The 19961-nt window shown below is 40.3% G+C and overlaps 1 protein-coding gene across 1 annotated transcript; it reads right to left on the reverse strand.

The window, feature by feature from the left end:
* Positions 1–17967: 17967 nt before the first annotated feature.
* LOC122671967 (alcohol acyltransferase 9-like) lies at positions 17968–19449 on the reverse strand. Its single transcript, XM_043869461.1, has one exon. It carries the CDS (start codon positions 19392–19394, stop codon positions 18054–18056), a length of 1341 nt encoding a protein of 446 aa, XP_043725396.1. The 5' UTR covers positions 19395–19449; the 3' UTR covers positions 17968–18053.
* Positions 19450–19961: the final 512 nt, after the last annotated feature.

Raw genomic sequence — 19961 nt, forward strand, 5'->3', positions numbered from 1 at the left:
TACATGCTTCTATTCAATTTTCACTGAAATTTGAACTCTACATGAAATAGGACACATTAAAACACATACCCAGAACAAATCCTATCCTCTATTGTCTTTATCAAATTGATTGTTAGCCTTTTTAATTATGCATTTTGTCACTGGAATTGAGTTGTGGATGGATTTCTACATCAACATGGTATTTAGGGTTACCCATGATTGTCTTGCATCAGGGGCTTTTTATATTAGTTTTCCTAACAAAGGGCAAGGTTGATTGGATTTCAAATCTAACCATGAGGATTTAGTTGTTATTTGGTATTAACTTCTTTTTTTTTTTTACCCGGTCCTCAATAGGGATATAAACGAATAGCCGAAATCCATTTCCGTATCTGTGTTTGTATCCATTTAGCACTATTCGAATGTGTCCGAAAGCTAAACAAATGTAGATACGGATAGGTTATAGCTATCCGAAAAGCTATATTTGCATGTAAATGGATAAAATATCCGATCCGTATCCTTGTTCTTATCCGTTTAGACCAAAGGCAAATTAAGAAAAAGGTTGCTATTAAAAGCCAGATACAAAAGCAGATGAACAGGTAGATGCTAGAAAGTAAAGAGGCATTAAAAACAATCACCCCAAATAAGCAAAAGAAGTGGGCAGTCTGTACTCCATAATTAATCAGAATAGAGGACCAACTTTAAGAAGGTGATCCGATCAACTGCCCCACCTTTTTTTTGATAATGTGGGAGACGGGCGTTCATCCCTGAAAGAAGCAAAAAGCACACATGAATCTTTCTGAATCGAGGCCCGGCCTGGCTCATGTTGTTCCAACAACCGGGTTTATCAACCCCCTCAGTCTACGATTGCGCATAGTAACTGGTTAAAGGGTCATTATCAATAGGGTGAAGTACACGTATCCCTGTAGAATGCACTCAATATTCCTTGTACCCCCCTAAGCAACTCAATATTCCATGTACCACCCCTTAATATTCCACGTACCACTCCTGCTTTACCCCCCTAATGTCATTTAAGTCCACACCATATGTTAAATGCTAAAAAATGACCAAACTACCTTTTCTTCTATCTTTTTTAAAATTCTGAAAAGACCTAATGGTCTTGACTTATTTACTAAATTTTGAAAAGGCCAAAATACCCTCATCTTCCCTAAATCATCATCTATTTTTACAATTTAGATACCTAATATCACCACCACCCACCATTAACACCATCACCACCGTACCGAACTACAAGAGATACAGGGAGATTGTTTCCAAACTTCCCACAACAGAACGTGGGTTCTTCCATGGCCACAAATGCACACCACGCAGCCTAAAGTGACCCAGAAGATGGCGTCAGGATGAGGGGTTCTGGGCAATAACTCGGCCAATAAGGGTAAATCTCCACTCATCTGCTAGGTTTTCTGTGTGTTCCTTTCAGACGTCTACCTGTGATTCTTCTTCTAAATCAAAAACAAGTGAGGGCTGCAGGATGCAAGAAAACGAGAACCTAGAATGGAAATCCTTCTTGGATCTATTCCTAGATCTGAGAATGGGAATGTAAAACAAACAAACAAACGTTTTTTTTATATATATTTCAGAATTTATTGACCCATTTCAAACCCACCCACCCCCCCCCCCCCCTCAAAAAAAAAAGAAGAAAAATCTCAAAGAATCAGGACGTTTTGTCCATCTTCTCAACCTTTCTTCTTACTTCCGGTATAATTCCTAGAATGAAAATCAATAAACAGAGCTAACAAAGAAGCATTAAACACAGCATTCAAACACCAACCCCAAATCCCAGAACACCCAAACCCATTAAAATGGAACCAAAGCATCACCATTGAAACCCCAAAACAGAACACGAATTGAAAGATCTGAAAATCTGTTACCAATCTCTTCCATCTCGGTCGTCTCCCAAGTGAACGCAGCATATAATAACCATACATCACTGTATAGCTTGCTTCCAAGCTTGCAAGGCATAGTAAGCGTTCTTGAGTCTGGGATTCTCAAAGACTAGCGAAGGATCGACGGTGACATTCTCTCCTTTGTCACCGAACTCGTCCCTGTAGTACAAAAGCTGCCTCTGCCTCTACAAAAAATTGAAGCGAACTATGCTTCGGTACGATGGTGATGGTGTTACTGATGGGTGGTGGTGGTGATGGTGATGGTGTTGGTGGTGGTTGGTGGGGCTTCACGGTGGTGATGGTGATGGTGTTGGTGGGGGTTGGTGGGGCTTCACGGTGGTGATGGTGGTGGTGGTGGTAATGATGGGGAGTGGTGGTGGTGGTGGGTATGTAAAATTAGATGATGATTTGGGGAAGATGAGGGCATTTTAGTCTTTTCAAATTTTAGCAAATAGGTCAATGCAATTAGGTCTTTTCAAATTTTAGAAAAGATAGAAGAAAGGGTAGTTTGGTCATTTTATAGTATTTAATACCTGGTGTGGACTTAAATGGCATTTGGGGTGTAAAGCAGAGGTGGTACGTGGTATATTGAGCCGCTTAGGAGGGTACGAAGAATATTGGGTGCATTCTAGGGGGGTACGTGTATTTTACCCTTATCAATATGATGTATCTCAGACTAGATGGGCTAGATTAATACCACAAAAATGGTGAAATAGAGTCAATCAACGCCCTAGGGCTCAAAATTAAGATTCAAAATATTTGGGTTCATATGAAAAAAAAAAACAATTAACCCCAAATCACTCCCTAGGAGGATTAGGTAGGTGACCCGAATTGCATAACAACAATCTGCCAAATCCCACGGATCTAGAAGCAGTGCTTACAATCATGGAACCACAACCATCTCTTTATCATAGGCAAGATCGAGTGCAGCAAATAAACTACAGTTCGATAATAAAAGGAAGCATAGCGATACGGGAAACAATGATAATATATACATATAAAAGTTTTACATTTCCCATCAACCCACACACAAAGAAAACAAGGAAGCAAAGCTAGTAACTACAGTACTACATACAAAGACTTGTATAGGGCGAACATATTCAACCCCAAAAAGGAAAAAGGAAAAAAAAACTACAACAACCAAGTCAGAATGGGGATAACTCCAAATAACCCAAAAAGAAAACGATCTAAACAAATTAGTACATGCAATTTGTGAGGACCTTTCTAGCTGTATAAGAAATCGTTAATTAATAATAAGACATCCCACTAAATCAATTTTGGTCCTTGAATCTAAAAAATAGTGAGAATTCCTTATCTCTCTCAATTCAAAGATCCAGGATTTGAATTGATGTTCTTTCATTGATTCTAGTTTCATTGATTTCTCTAGTAATCGAAAAAAATAAAAACAATACGATACAGCCTCCCCCACTGAAAGCTTTCATTCCACCCTTGGATCAAGGTCAGCAAGTATTAAGGAAAGATCACTTCATTCTGAACCTTTTTCAGGAAGTGTAACCAAACATTCCAACCAAAACAATAATGCCAAAACACTTTCGAAAATGTTCCTCATCCCTATACAAAATGCACCTTTATGGGATTAAATGAGCTTGTAAATACCGGATTGAACATAGAGGTGGGTGAATCATTTCCCATAATTTTTTCTGATTTTTGCGAACCACACAGTTCCTTACAGTCTCACCTCGCATCACCAGAATGTGGTCAGGTCTACCAAAACTATTAAACCCACTCTGCAAAACAGGGATTAGTCTCCAACAAATAATAGTAGACAAAGAGACACGATATACGTGGTTCACCTCACAGTATGTGAAGGCTACGTCCACGGAGCAATACCCCTCGAGGTTTCGTATATGCCCAATACTCAACTCCAATATAATTAGCTAGCCGCCCCTACGACCAGGATACTGCTTGCCCTGCTTCAACATCTCACCTCAGTGAGGACAAAGACTTCAATACCCAATACAAAATGGCCTCAGCCTTACAATCAATCAACCCAGTTAATGGATTCAATCACAAACCCAACCCATAACAAATATTACACTCTAGGTTCTACCCAATACATTCAAGAATAAAGAAATAAACTTAGAACACAGAAACAATGGTTTGTGAACATATTTACCTTCTCAAAGGCAAACTCCCAACTCCAAACGAATGTTGTGAGATCTTCAATAGAACGTATCAAGCACTCGAATTCATCACCAACAATCAAACCGATGTTCTCTGTCGATTTCCTTCACGCATACACTGTCGAATCACGCCAGAATGGTAGAAGATGACTTCTCCTCATTTTTCCTTCTTCTCTAGGGCTCTAGATATGTTTTTTGGTCCTCCCAAGAGAATATATTCCAAGAGATACCCTTCGGACCAATAAGAAAGAAGCAACAAACGCAAGCTCAAAAATTCGCCTTGAACCCCCGTGAGACCATCAGGGGCGCTGCCCCTGAACCCCCGCACCTACGATGGGGATACACCCTACAAACCAACTGAATACTGTCTCTGCAATCATATACTTATGACCACCACTGTCAAATCCTTGTTGCCAACAATGACAACACTACACTACTACCACTACAAGCGCCAAGAGCTCTAACAGAGATTTAGATGTTATGGTAAATATTGAACTTTATATCCCCATATGTAGTCCATAGGAAAAAGAAGAGTTCAGTGACATTTTTTACCCATAACCCAAGGGAGTGGAAGATCGAGCTAATAGCAAAAACCCGATTTAAACATGATAACCAAACCTTCTAACACAATTTGTTGTATGATCACATACATCACAATTTTAGAAAAGAGGATATGACATTCTAGAAAAAAAGAAAACTGAAAACAGAAGACAACGATGACAACAACAAATGGAGATGGCCAGATTAAATCCACAGCATCAAAGTGTCAACATTTTAGACCATTCATTTAAAGCAATGACTATAAGCAATTCGATCCAAAATTAAGCATAGGCTTGGAATGCACAACAACACAAGTAAAGTGTTTGGTCTTTTAGAACGTTTGGAGTTTCTGGATAAATGTAGTAGCTAAAATTAACCAAGTAACAAGCATTACTGATCAAGAACCTCTTACTGAGGCAAGCACATCCGGGAAGAAAAATAGAGAAACAGGACAAATTTGGCCGCGTTTGGTAACGCTTCTGTTCTAGAATGGTTGTTTTTATCTTTATCATTTTGTTTTGTTTCTGTGTTGAAAACACGTTTATGGGTTACAATGGTGTTTGGTAAACTTGTTCCAGAAACATTTTTAGAACAAAAAAACAACACAATTCCGTTTGGTAAAACCTGTTTTGAAACACTTTTTACCAAATTAATAGATTATTATAGAAATGTCATTATTTGACTAAACTTACTTAAAATTAAGATGAAAACATCCACCATGATAATGTATGACCATCCAAAATTAATGTCAATATCCAGAAAACCATTGCACACAAAAATTTAAAACCTAAGGCAAAAAAAAAAAAAAAAAAAAGCAATTTTAGAACTACATTATTCCAAATCCTTATATTAACAGTATTAATCCAAAGAATTTCAAAATCATATGAATTGCATCAATCTTCTTTGTCATTTAATACCAACTTCGGCATTGCACTGAGAACGTCTTTCAAGCTCTTCGTATGATCCTCTAACCCTTTAATTGCACCTTCAAGATATCCTTTCATCAAAGGATTCACAGACAAAAGAATAATAACTATCAATTATGATATTGAAGAATTCACAAACAAGAAGTATAATATGCAACTCCATCTCATTCAATGCAATTGCAAGTTGGTAAAGTTTTGAAAAGAAGAAGATAAGTTAGAGAAGACTGACCTTCTTGGTCGTTCGACAGATGGCAGTGGGAATTAGATTGAGGGGAGGATAGTAATAGTAGTCTAGCACTGGAAGCAAAGTAGATCATAATAGTGCATTGGTGAGGTAATGTGGAATTTGAAGATGTGGGTGTTCTTATAACTTAATTCATATGGAAAAATTTATCCAAAAAAAAAAAAGAAAAAAGGAAGTAGTGATCGAGGAAGCTTCATTACATGAGTGGGAACTGGGAAGTATCATGATGCAGTCCTCTAATGGAGTACGGTTGAAGATATCTCCCCTTCATTTGACCCATAGGATTGGTATTTTTGTATCAATCTAGACTACAAAATCAACGTTTAGAATAGATTTGGATCTTTGGTATCACTTGATGCTCATCTATTAGAGAGGAAAACTAATGTTTTGATGTAAAATGATATATGGTTGTATACCTTCCTTCCCAAAAGATTATAAACTCATCGCTTTCATTAGGAATGGAGTAAAGTAACATAGTTTAACCTCAACCCAAATTGATGGTCAGATTTTAGAATCTATTGACTGAAGGTTGCTCAATAACACAGGTTTCAACATATATAATCTCACAAATGTCGGATTTTCTGCAAATGAATCAACCATTTATCGCATGACAATCGATGTGGATGGGATCTTTCGATTGTATTCCAATTTCATTGGCAACAGTGATTGGTCAATTGAATGGTCATCATCCACTGATAAGTTTGTAGTTAAGGGTAGATGTGGTCTAAATGGTTACTGTACTGTCATGGATCTACAATCTGTCTGTCATTGTCCTCTTGGGTTTGATTTCATTGATCAAGTTCAGTAGGATATGGATTGTCAAAAGAATTCCACACCAGGAGACTTGGAGACTGCAAAAAACAAGAGGTTGTTACAAGATTGCATATGTTGGAGAATACCATATGAGAAGGCAACCCATATGCCATCTTCAATGGAACCAACCAAGATTACAAGGAGGCTTGTTTAGCAGAATGCAACTGTGGAGCTGCATTTTTTCTAGATGGAAAGTGTAGAAAGCAAAGGCTTCCAATGAGATATGGCTGAAGAAAACTAGATGACTCAACCACAACTTTTGTCAAGGTGGGCATTGGAAGCACAAAGGATATTAAATATGAAACTGAGACAAGGAGGGGCATTCTAATCACCATTATGCAACATCTAGATGGTGGGAATCGAATTCAAAACGGTTAAACAATATGGGTCGGGCATATGGGCACCCACTTGGGGCAGCCGTGGGACCCACACACCCACTAGGGTTAGAGGAGGACCCCACTTATCTATAATGAGTGAGAGACGGAGGCTGCGCACAATATAGTTTGCGGCAACCCCTTCCCTTCCCCTATCTCACGTTCTCTCTCCCTCACTCTCTAGCTCTCGTCCTGCTCTCTCTCTATGTTTGATCACGCCTTTGTGTGCGTGCATATCGCTTAGCGCTTCCATCTTGTTCCCTTGGATTTGGAGAGTGGAAGATCGTTCTTGTATGATCACCTATCGAATATTGTTCATTTTCTCTCTGTTCGCAACATGTTCGCTCGGTTGTCAATCAAGGATGTCTCGATCTGTCTCCGGTGTGTTTGTGACATCTTTCAGGCAATCCTAAACGTTGTTCACAGTTTAACAAACAAAATTGATAACCACAAATCTACCAACAGAAGAGAGCAACGAGGCTTTACAAATCAAGGAGATGGTGCAAAACAAGAAACAAATTTATTCCAAATGAATCGTAGAGAGGGTTTTTTATTTGTGGAGCTTGGATCGGCGTGTGAGAGGTCAAAAGTTTTGAACTCGAGCTTTGCGTTGGGGAAGAGCCTCTCAATGTCTTGGATTTTTGGGGTTTCTGCAAAAATTAGAGCACAATGTTTAAATCGCAAGCAAAACAATAACAGAAGAAGAAGATGAAGAAGTTGAGCAGTGGAAGAAGGAGAAGTTGAGCAGAGGAAAAAGAAGAAACGAAGAAGAAGAAGCTGAGCAGAGGAGGAAGAAGAAGAAGACAACAAATGAGGAAGAAGAAGCTGAGCAGAGGTTACCTGAGTTGAATGGAGCTTCGTTCTACCCCTCGATGCCTTCGCTAGGGTTTTGATCTGGAAGAATGGCATGAAGCAAGGTAGTGATGAGGGAGCTTTTGCAATGAGGGACAAGTTTTACCAGAGCTAGGGTTTCGTTGGAGAAGATGATGTCACAAGACTGGTCGCTGGAGCTAGGGTGTCTTCAAAAATATTGGGCACGACTCTCTTTTTTTACCCTCATTGTTTCACTGGAAACGTTTTAAAATTGGAGAAACATGGCTTTTGTTGTTTCTCAAATTCGTGTTTTAGTTGTTTTTTTACCCGATTTATTTTTAAAAAACGAAAAAGACTAATGCATCCAAACGGTAGATTTCGTTTTTCTGTGATTGTAGCACAGAAAACACCAAAAACATGAAACAAAAGAGTTACTGATGCAACCCCGAATAATGAAACCAAAGTCCAAGTGCATACACAAGTGCAGCCCTTAAGAGGTCAGCCCATGTGCAGGCCCAAGCCCATTTGATCCATTTGAACCAAGCATCAAGTAGTTAGGCTACTTTTCATCCCAACATCCTCGCCCCACTCAAAAGTGGTCTAAAACTAGTAGTGGGAGCTTAGTCAAAGTCTTTTAGTCTTTTCTATGTTACACTTCATTCTATGAGCACTATCTTATTCATCTACAAACTCTATCTTGAGTCTCCACAAAGGATGTCTTGGAAAGCTCAACTTCAACCTGGAGAATTTGTTCGAAATCTGAACAAAAAAGGAGAGGACTGAAAGATGGCCTGAGTCGAACGAAATCGTTCTGTCCTTAAGACAGTATTTGCACCCTCCTAATCCTGCAAAGGGTTGCAGCAAACCTACCTCCCAAGATAAATCAGGCGGACTGTTACTGGTTGCAGGGACAGTAACATTGTGAAGCTATCAGAGATTTTTTGATATCTGGACTGAGAGAATTCGTGGCCCATTTATAGGCCCACAAGGCCTGTTCGGATGGGTCACACCCATTGGCTCATATGGCTTGACCTGACAGGTCATGACTATTGGGTTGGGCTCCCTTGGCTGTTCGTGTGGGCTGCAACTCTTGGGGTCAATGTTAAACCAAGGGTTGCACTCCCTCTTTGATCAGCCACCGATCCAACGGTCGGATCGATCCTAAGCACCCTTTGATCAGACATCATCGATCCCGAAAAGATTAAGGCGACATACTGCGACGATGCGCATGTGCGAAGTGCAAAGTGTGCCATCAAAGCGCCACATTGCGCCTCACGCACGCGCACGCGCACACCCACAGGCGTACGCACTCCGACGGTTACCGTCCTCGCTCGCAAGTACACCGTACAATCTCTTCTACCATTACATGTGATAATAATAACTACTAACTACTAACACATATAAACCCAATGAGCTTTCCTTTCATAGCCGATGTGGGACTAAAAGTCCACATTAATATTTTAAAAAATTCCAACAGAATTACTTCAATATATGAAAAATTACACCAAGACATGGGAATTAGAATCTATGTGATAAGATATAATGGTGGTTCAACCCACTAGATAGTAGATTGTCTTTGTTTGAAAAGTCATTTTCTTTTTTAGCAAGTTGTTTAGTGGTTTAATCTCAACCATTGAATCACATTGTTAATGGTTGGTCAAGATATCGTAAGAGCTTTTAGGTTTTAGCTTTGTTTTGCCTATAAAAAGACTATTTATCTTGTTTGTAATAGTGAAGTTGAATTTTGATGAATCAAAAACATTCTTGCTCCATTAAGTAGACACTTGAACCGAGATGAGTTTCACTTCAATCAAGCTGAATGGGAGTTTTTCTTGCAACCTTTAAAAGTTGCAGCAATCAATCTAGAAGTATTGATGGATCTACCTCCTTCGACAACCTAGAAGAGTTAATTCATTGGAGTTGTTATCCTTCTTCTCTCTTAATCTTTTTATTTCTTTAATTCTTATTATTTTATCATCATTCCAGATTCGTTCTATCTGCAACCTATACTTCACAATCCATTATCACCTTCTTCCGTCTAGAATCTGTGAAAAGTTAAAGAACCAAAGTTGTAGATCTATATGCTATCTTGAATCACACCAAATCGAGTTGTGTGTTAAAAGTTATGTATATTTTATAAAGCTTGCCTAAATCTGCCTCCTACTCGAGTTCATTGACCTAGTTAAGTGTGACACCAATATTTCTCCTGATCCGAGTTTAAGAAATACCGTCAGGGAGGTAACTTGGGCTCTGATACCAATTGATGTAACCTCCCTTACAGGATTGCTTAAACTCGGATCGAAAGGGAGATGGGTGTCGCACTTAACTAGGTCAATGAACCCGAGTAGAAAGCAGATTTGCGCAATCTCTGTAAAATATACTTAACTTTTAGAAAAAATTACTTAGACACCCCCTGTACTATGGCCTAATTACTTAGTCTCCCCAATGTTTAAAATAAGTATTTGAACACCCCCTGCAGTTTACCATTTTTTCAAGTAGCCCTGTCCATTAGCCAGTCACCGTTCCCATGGGTTAAATATTTTGTAAGTGCCTAAACTACTCTTAAGGTGTGGTGAAGTGATATATTTGTCCCCCTTCTCTTTCTTCTTCTTCTTCTTCTCCTTCTTCCTCCTGTAACCAAAAAAAAAAAAAAACCAGCAGCCGTGGCTACTATTTCAAAAACCATTAAGGGGTCATCGCTTTCTCCCTCCCCTCCTCCACTCTCTCCCCCACTCCTTGCAGCACCCCCTCCCTGCCACCTACTATGCTCCCTCCCTGCTATGAGCACCCTGGCCGAAAAGCCCACTCACACCCCCTTCTGCTCTGCACTGTGAACCCTCAGACCTCTGCCTCTTACACCTGTGCCCCTCGACCTCTGCCTCCCCACCCCCAATACAAAACAGAAATCTAATGAGACACCGAAATCAAAATCTCCTAATCCACCAGAGTTGTAAATCAGTCCCCTCTGTTTCTTACTCTCTCTTCTCCTCTTCTTTCTAAAGCTCTAGTTCGACCACGGATTGATGAATCCACCACAGTCCGATCACCAGCGAACGACGAATACACCATTGTAGTCTGTTCAGACATCATGTAAACCCCCACTGCCTTGCTCCATCTTTAACTAGTTGACTATTTTAATAGATTTCTTGCTTCAAGTGGGGGGAGTTGTTTATTCTGAGTTCTCTGCAAGTCCGGCCAATCACTCAGTTGTTCAGGAAGCCAAATGGGAAGGGACCATAGGGTTTGGTGCAATTTATTCTGGGTTCAGATTGAATCGAAAATCTGGGAACCGCAGAATTCAAGTCTCAACCTCTCGTAGTATCTTCACGCATAGCCATGTTTGCCGATTTTTTCTTTTTGGTTGCAGGAAGAAGAAGAAGAAGGGTAATTTGGTAATTTTAATTTTACTATTTTCTATTGAATAGGTGATAAGGGTAAAATAGACATTTTCATTTAAACACTAACAGCAAACTAACACCATCAGGTTTTGGGGGGTGTCAATAATTGTTTCAAATGTTGGTAATCGTAAGCAAAATGGCCATAGTATAGGGGGTGTCCAAGTAATTTTCTTTAACTTTTAACTATAACTCTTTTTGGTGTGATTCAAGTTGGAGATTCAATATAACATATAGATTTACAACTTTGGTTCTTTAACTTTTCACAGATTCTGGACGGAAGAAGCTGATAATGGATTGTGAATTATAGGTTGCAGCATAGAACGAATCTAGAATGATGATAAAATAATAAAAAAATTAAGAGAGAAGAATGATAACAACTCCAATGAATTAAATCTTCTAGGTTGTCAAAGGAGGTAGATGCATCAATACTTCTAGATTGATTGCTGCAACTTTTCAAGACTGTAAGGAAAATTTCAATTCAACTTGATTGAAGTGAAACTCATCTCGGTTTCATGGAGAATTCATATTGATTCAAGTGTCTACTCAATGGAGCAACAATGATTTTCATTCATATAGGCCTTTTAAAGGCAAAACAAAGTTAAACCCTAAAAGTTCCTACGCTATCTTCTTGACCGTCATTTAACAATGTGATTCAATGGTTGAGATTAAACCACTACACAACTTGCTAAAAAAGAAAATGACTTTTCAAACAAAGAGAATCCACTATCTAATGGGTAATGGGTTGAACCACCATTATATGTCATCACATAGATTTTAATTCTCATGTTTTGGTGTAATTTTTCACATATTGAAGTAATTCTTCATGTTGCAGTTGAGCTTTCCATGACTTCCTTTATGGAGACTCAAGATAGAGTTTGTAGAAGAACAATATAGTGCTCATAGGATGAAGTGTAGCATGGAAAAGACCAAAAGACTTTGATTAGGATCCCACTTCTAGTTTTAGATCACTTTTGAGTGGGGCTAGGATGTTGGAATGAAAAGTGGCCTAGCCACTTGGTGTTTGGTTCCCTCTTGGCCTTGGTTCAAATGGATCAAATGGGCTTGGGCCCAGATATGGGCTGACCTCTTAAGGGCAGCACTTGTTTATGCACTTGGACTTGGGTTTCATTATTTTGGGCTGCATCTGTTACCAAATGCGCTCTAACAAATAATAGTTTCTTTCTTTTTTTCTTATTTTTCAGCTTTCCCCGGCTTCTCTTGTAAGGGGCCCTTTTTCTCTGCGCTTTATTGAATATATTGGTTATTCACCCAAAAAAAAAAAACAAACAATAGTTAAATCTTAAAATCCTACAATCCCGCATAGCTTTCTACTTGTATTGAGTTTTTATCTCAAAGTAGTAGATGAGAATCAACAGACAAAATGAATCGACTCAAACGCATTGAACTTAAATCAAAATTCTAACAATCAAAGGTGAATCCCTTGTTTGGGAAAAAGAATACAATTAATGAATAAATACCAACCTCAATTGTTTGGGAAAAAGAATACAATTAATGAATAAATACCAACCTCAATATGAAACCAATTTCGACTACATTGTCCAAATTAAGGTTTTCTTGTTTGTGAAAAAATAAGGGTTTCTTGAGAATGAAAAGAAAGAAGCATGGGAGAAGAAAAAGATCATGAATGGAGTTACTCCTGAGTACGTTTGCTCATAAGAAAGTCCTTAGGAAGAGAGATTGGCAGCGGTTTGACTTGAATCAAGCGAGTTTCAACATGAAAGGGAAGGTTGCAGGTGAGGGCTTCAAAAATCTAGGGCTGTAGAGGTCATGCGAGCGTTTAAATATCTCATAAAAACCATTTTCAACTATTCCCTCTATCCAATTTTGGCTCCATTTTCAAAATTAGAGCTTTCCATTTTTGGGAAAAAGTTAAATTTTCTTGAGAGAGGTAGAAAGAGAAGGATGGGAGAAGTAAAAGAAGAAGAAGATGAAGAAAAAGAGTGTAAATAGAACACGAGCCAGGCCCGGTCCAAGCCTCCTACAAGGGGCAAGTCGGACCCGACCCTGGTGTGCATGGGAAGAACCAGCCACTTAAGTGGCTGGGTCTATTCCTCCCTCTTAGATAGATTCCCAGTGGGAGTCTAAAAAGGCTAGGGGTCTTAGAGTTTTGGTTTTATATAGAAAGCCTGTAACCATAAGACCTAGAGATATGTGAAACCAAATTCTCCCTCTCTCTAGTGTTTGTGTTCTCTTTGGGATTCCATCTCTTTCCAAGGATTTGTGAAGTGGAGTTCTCTGTAGAGAAGCCTGTCGTGATCGTGGAGATTCGTTCATGTGCTCGTAACCATAAGCTTGGCATTTGATCCTTCTTCCGCTGCGTTTTCGTACACATTCAGGTATGACCTAACAAAGAGGAATGGACATACCTCTGATTCCGTTTGCACACATGTAACACCAAGAGGAGAGATTCAAGCAACTTCTTGCTTGAATCAGGCGAGTTTGAACATAAACAAGAAGGTTGCAGGTGATGGTTGAACTAAACTCGTTCAACAGAGATGGAACATTAGTTTCCTCTCAAGTGAAGAAGCTGAAAATGGAGCTTTGATTTCCTTCGGTTAAGCACACAGGTAACCTCAATTTTGCGATGTTTTTATCGGGCACAAGTTTTATAAAACTTGGTCCGACAACGACAAAACACCCCATATGTGTTCTTTTAAGCTCATTTGCGTTCTTCTGAGCTGCGAGAACCAAAGAACGAAGCGATTTTACCAAACGGTTTATACCTATTCTTCTGTTTCCGCAGCCCGGAAAGAACAAAAGAACTGTTCTCCTGGATGGTTACCAAACACCTCCTAATTATCTTTTCATATAGCGCTACTCTTTCTATTAATTTTTGTTCAGCCATTTCTTGGCAGTAGGGGTCAAGCGATTGTTAGCGGGCCACAAGGTAACCATTATTACTAATGTATGTTCCTTGGCACACAATTTATTCTTAAAAATTACTTAAACATAATGTAGAGAAAGCAATAAAAATCATCCTCTAAGGCTGCTTCATAGTATAGCTTGTTCCTCAAGTCGATCTTTATTCCAAAAATTGAAGATATGAAAATATTCTTTAGCTAGCACTCTCGATAATGGCTACCAAACTAAGATCACTTTCTAGAAATAAGAGATGAAAATATTTCTATTTTCATAGTTTAAGAATCTCCTTATATTCTCCAAAACCTTCCATGTTTTCTAGCAAAGCCATACCACAATAGATACTGAAAGAATCCACAAGAAGCTGAGGTGGCTTCTAGAAGGCTCTCGAGCTGGTGCTCAATTACCTTGTTAAGGCAGCTGAATATACGTCTGGAAAGATATTTCCAAGAAATGACATGTTCAATCATTTGAATACATGTTCAATCAATCTGTAACAACCCTTTTAGACTATTTGGTAAAAAGAACTCTGTCTGAGAGTGTGGCCTACGCCAGCACTCCCATGAGTCTATCTCTCTGCGATGAGTCTATCTACGCCAGCACTCCCATGAGTCTATCTCTTTGCGATGAGTCTATTTCTCTGGAGCAGAGAGATAGACTCATGGGAGTGCTGGCGTAGGCCACACTCCCGGATAGAAAACTGCTTCCCTATATTTATTTACAAAAGAGATACACTCTTTTAGGAAATGGTATGGAAACCATTTTTTTTAAGGCCGCAACAGGGTCGGGTTGGGCTGGGTTTTATAGAACCCTAGCCCAACCCTAAGTCCCCTTAGCTGGGCCCAAGCCCGACCCGACCCGACCCTGACTCAAGGCCAGAAAAATCCAACCCTGACCCGTCCTTAGGGTCGGGCCGGGCCAACCCTAATTGGCTTTGATCATGGGGAAGGGGAAAGAAATGCATGGGTTGGAATGGGCTGGGAAGAACTTATTAATTTTACATAAAATAACAATATAATAAATTATATTATAATACTTATTGTCTTCATATATAGTATATTATATAAAAAACTGTGGGTGAAATTTAAAGTTCATAATGTATAAATTATATCAATATATATTTTATAGTATAACTTAAATCAGGGTCGGGCCGGGCCAGGCCAAGCTTAGCTCGAGGCCTCAACCCTAACCCAACCCGACCCTAACTCAGGGCCAGAAGTTTCTAGCCCTGACCCACCCTTAGGGCCAAATATCTCAGCCCATACCCTGTTCGGGCTCAGGGCGAGCCAGGGCGGGTTCGGGCCGGCAGGGCCAAACTTGCACCCCTAATTTTTTTTTTCTTTTTAGGTAATTTACATATACTACCCCTGAGGTTTAACAAAAGTATAGTTTTACCCCCCAGTTTTGGATAATTTTGTGTACCCTCTGAGGCTTACAAACATTAACACATACACCCATTCCGTCAGTTTATGACTAACAATGTTAAAATCAAAGGATAAAGTTATAAAAATGCCCTTGCAAGAAAAAAAACCTACAACTCATCTTCCCCAAATCATTTAGGGTTTGATAAAAAAAAGGAAGATGAAGTACAGGTATAACTTACTGATACTAGCTAACCAATTAATCATTATTAAAGACGGTTAATGCTAAAGCCAGAGTAAAGAAGTTCGTGTGAAGCCACAAAGATGCTAGCAATAAGATCATTTCCTACTGTAATATAAGTTCGATCAATCGATATGATCTATCCTTCTTCATAATATGTACATCTGAAAAAGATTTCAAGAGATTGAATATCCCATTAAAAAAAATAAAGATTTTTCATGACCATTTATATATAGATCTCTTTCTACTACTACTGCTAAAGGATGGAGGTGATGGGACAAAGGAATAGCATGGACGTGGCACCCCTCCTAAATGGACCACCTAGGCATTACCATGGCATTGACTATAGGTTCTAAGATTCTTGATATGTTGTGAAATCAATCAAGTATCTATTCCTTATTTCTATTTTTGTTTTTTGGGTTTTTTGGTTTTTTTAAAGTCATGGATCAAAGGAAAATGAAAAATGATGCTCAGGTGTTAACTTTAGATTGAAATGATAATTGGAAACACCCTTATTGTCAATGCCTCTAGAAATGGTCAAAATTCTAAGTGGGCTTTAGTCACCGATTCGAATAGCCAATTTATTATTCCTTTTCCACCAATCAATCTCGAAGCATCCAGTACTCCCTTGCATATCAGTGAACCTTAGAATTGCTACCTTCCTTCCCTTCAGACGTCTCTTGTCCTGATCAGATCCGTTAAATTGAATCAATCGGTTCGACCACAAGACCGGTTGAGTTAAGGAATATCTATCGATTAACTCGATTAACCATTTATAGGTTGAAGTAAATCTCAGAACACCTCGAATGTAAGGACTGGAGTGGACTATTGCAGTGTTAATCCAACAAAATATTATAAACTCGAGAACCAAAAGAAATATAGTTATAGAACCAAACCAGGTAACGAACCATAAAGAAGCCCGGTTTTCAGTATGAAAAGTTTTCATAGGTTTTTTATGCATGGTTTTGTGAAAAATAAATATATATAGGCAAGAGATCCATGCTTGATTGTGTAGCCCCCGCATCAACACGGGGATCAATATTGAAAGCTCACTCAAAGGCATCAATACAAACGAGATTTTTTATTTCAAGAGGTATTGAGCGGTTATTTCTTGAGCTCCTATGTGTAGGAGGCTCGGAGTCATCCAACCAAGCAAAATCTTGTTGTAATGTTGGCGGTAATTCGCACCTAATTGTGTCTAGGCGTAGGTACACGCCACAGCACACAATCGGGTGGTGTTCCTTTTTCCTATTCATAAGTGCACCTTCTAACAAAATGGTTGTGTTTGCATCAATTTTGGAAGCACTGTGTTGGCTCTCACTTTAAATTTCTTACATGCAAAGGGAAGCTTCTTTTTTTTTTTTGTAGAGGAAAGAGAACACTACCTGATCGTGTGTGGCGCGTGGCCCTGCGCCTAGTTATAAGGTTGTGTGAAATGATGGTTGTGTCCCCAGGAATCTCCACCTTTCTATGGGGGCATGATGATCATTTCATGTGGCCCTATATATGAGTGTAGGCCGCACATCACACACGAGCAGGTAGCGATCTTTCTCCCATTTTTGATAAACTAATTCTAACATCCACTCATTCGGAAGTAGATCAATACATCTTATGGTTTTTGCCACGTGAAAAAAGATCAAAGTTTTGATCGTTTGATGCTTAGAAAATGATGTACATACCCTCCTGTCAGTGTTCATGCATCCAACTGTTGTCCCTTAATAGTGTTTGATTTCTTTCATACCTTTAAAAAAGCGGGAGAAAGAAAGACACTCGATCGCACCAAATACGCAGACCCTATGCCCTCAGGGCAGCGCTCCTCACATAGGGGCGCATGAAATGATCATTGTACCCCTGATCATTTCTGTGGTTGCAGGGGCTGTGACAGTCACTTCGCTCACCCATGTGTTAGGATGCAATAGCGACATGCACTGGGATGGCATTCTCTTTCCTTGTTTTTTAATTAGCAAACTCGGATTAGGGTGATACTTACACAACTTAAAGACCTTAAGAGCATTGCCCATCCCCAACTTCCAATTTTTTTAATAGGAAATTCTGTAGCAAAAACAGTTTTTTTTTTTTTTTTAATGAAAGTATAATCACACAAACCACACACTAACCCCAAAAGGTTAATCGGACTTTTAGGATCGTGGAATAGCAGAAAGCTAGTACATTATGTTCTAAGTCGTTGGAATAGGATCAGTGGCCCTGATTTTGTACGGTTCGACCGAACACTATTACATCATGTTATAAACCGTTGGATTAGGATCAATGTACACTCTGACTCTGTATTTCAGATTAAACAACACTCACTTTAAAAGAGAAAAAGAGAGAGAATAAAACTAACACCGACAAAGAGAAGAAATCTGAATTGGTGTGCGCACCAGGAGATTCCTCAATAGTAGAAAAATCAAAAAAAAAAACAAAAAGTTTTACAAGTCAATTTGTACGGAACCAGTCAGCAGAGGAAGTTCTGGTCAGGAAGTATTCGTACTTGTCAACGGCGCTATTGGGTAGCGCCACCATCACCTTCACGGCATCGCTCCGCTCGTGAACTGGCAAGAACAGACAATACCTATCACTACAAACTGGACCCACATGAACGGGTTTTCCCATCCCCAAGTCAACTCTCTCCAGTCCCAACCTTGACCACTGCGACACTATCAACACCCCCACCGAGTCAGGGCACGCCCTAGACCCGCTCACAGATTCCACTACTCTTCTCACGTACTCATCACCTATCCTCTCCTTGGCCCTCCTGATCAACCCCGCCACCCAACCCAACCCATTCTCCACCAGCTCCTTTGCTCCGGCCTGCGCGCAACCGAGAACGAGCCCGTTACCGTAGTATCCTTCGGGGAGATTGGGTTTCACTCTGTTCCGAATGTCGACGCTGAAGAGAAGCCTCAACGTTTGTGTCCCCGGCAGTTGCAAAGCTCTAGCCCAACATCTCCAAACATGCGCGGTTAACACCTCGAACGATGTGTACGAGAGCTCCAACTCGCTGGGTCGACTCGTGGACAATGAGAGCTTCTTCAGTTGCGTTAGAGCTCTTCGGTCGAAGGTGAAGGATGTCGGAGTGAGCGGTTCTCGGGAGAATCGGTGAACAAACCCGGAGAGATCTTGGACTGGGTTGAATTCGGGGTGGCAACCCGGCTGGTGGTGTGTACGAATGACAGGATCGAGAAGGTGACGATTCCAGACTGGTTTGGGTTTCAAATCAGTAATCCCGCGTCGACCAGTTGCTAAATCAGCAAATGCGTTTAAGAACTCGGCGCTACCGATTCCGTCGCAGATACAATGGCTAATCCCTACCGCAACCGCCGCTGCATCGTCAGGAAGCCAAGTCAGCTGGACAACAAGAGGTGGGGCCCCTCTAATAACATCTGGCACGTGGAATGACAGTAAGTTTCGCCACTGAGTAGAGTAACGCGGGGCGAGTTCCAACTCGGTTGCTGAAATATCAGAGACGGCCTCAATGAAGACCGCACCTTCGGCTCGACAAACAACCTCTAGGTGCGAACCGTCTGGTCTAGCCGCCCTGACTCGACCGGCGAGTGGGTAGTAAGGGACAAGGGCTTGGGAGAGTGCAGCTTTGAGACGAGCTCTAGTTGCAGAACGGTCATTGACGGAGCGAGAGCGGTAGACAAAGAGGTATTCGATGGTGAAGCGGAGAAAGAGCTGGGAATCGACAGCAGAGAGGGCGAGGACATGGGTCGGGGTTCGCTCTGAAGGGGTCACCAGCACTGCTTCTTTCACTTGTATGTTCGTGTCTGCCATGACTTCACGGCGTTTAGTGGGGCTGAGAAGAGAAGTTTCGGCGTTCGACTTTGAAGCTTGTGTGAGTCTGTTTCAGTAAGGAGGACACGGGGCTGTATTTAAGGGAACACGCGAGAGCTTTTTCCCATTATTTAATAGAAGAGAAAAAAGAGAGAGAGGGACATCTGGATCTTTTCGCTATCTTTCTCTTGCTCTTGAAAGATTTATGCGAGATTCTTCAGGCATTGCTTTATGGAAAACATTTACAATCAAATCTCAAATCTGGGTTCCGCTTTGCGTCGGTTGGGAGGACATCTATCTGTCCCACCGTTCGTCTCGGTAAGTCTATAGCCACTTAAACTCGAGAGAGGTGCTAAAAGTGATCTCAGATCATATTGTACAAAGCAAATATTCGGTGTTTCTTGATCACATTATGGAGTGCTGGGCATCGGTGAACGAGGTGTGACCCAGCTTTTCGGTGTGGCTAGTGGGGTCTTGTAGCTGTTACTGTTTTTTTCTGCGTACCACCTATTCGATGGTTTGTCTATGAGGTAAGAGAAAGAGTAAATCCGAGAAAGAGGGGTCGGT

The sequence above is a fragment of the Telopea speciosissima genome, chromosome 8 (assembly GCF_018873765.1).
Source record: "Telopea speciosissima isolate NSW1024214 ecotype Mountain lineage chromosome 8, Tspe_v1, whole genome shotgun sequence".
NCBI lineage: Eukaryota > Viridiplantae > Streptophyta > Magnoliopsida > Proteales > Proteaceae > Telopea > Telopea speciosissima.

Coding starts and splice junctions, on each gene's coding strand:
- LOC122671967 (XM_043869461.1), bottom strand. CDS start 19,394: ATGGCAGACACGAACATACAAGTGAAAGAAGCAGTGCTGGTGACCCCT.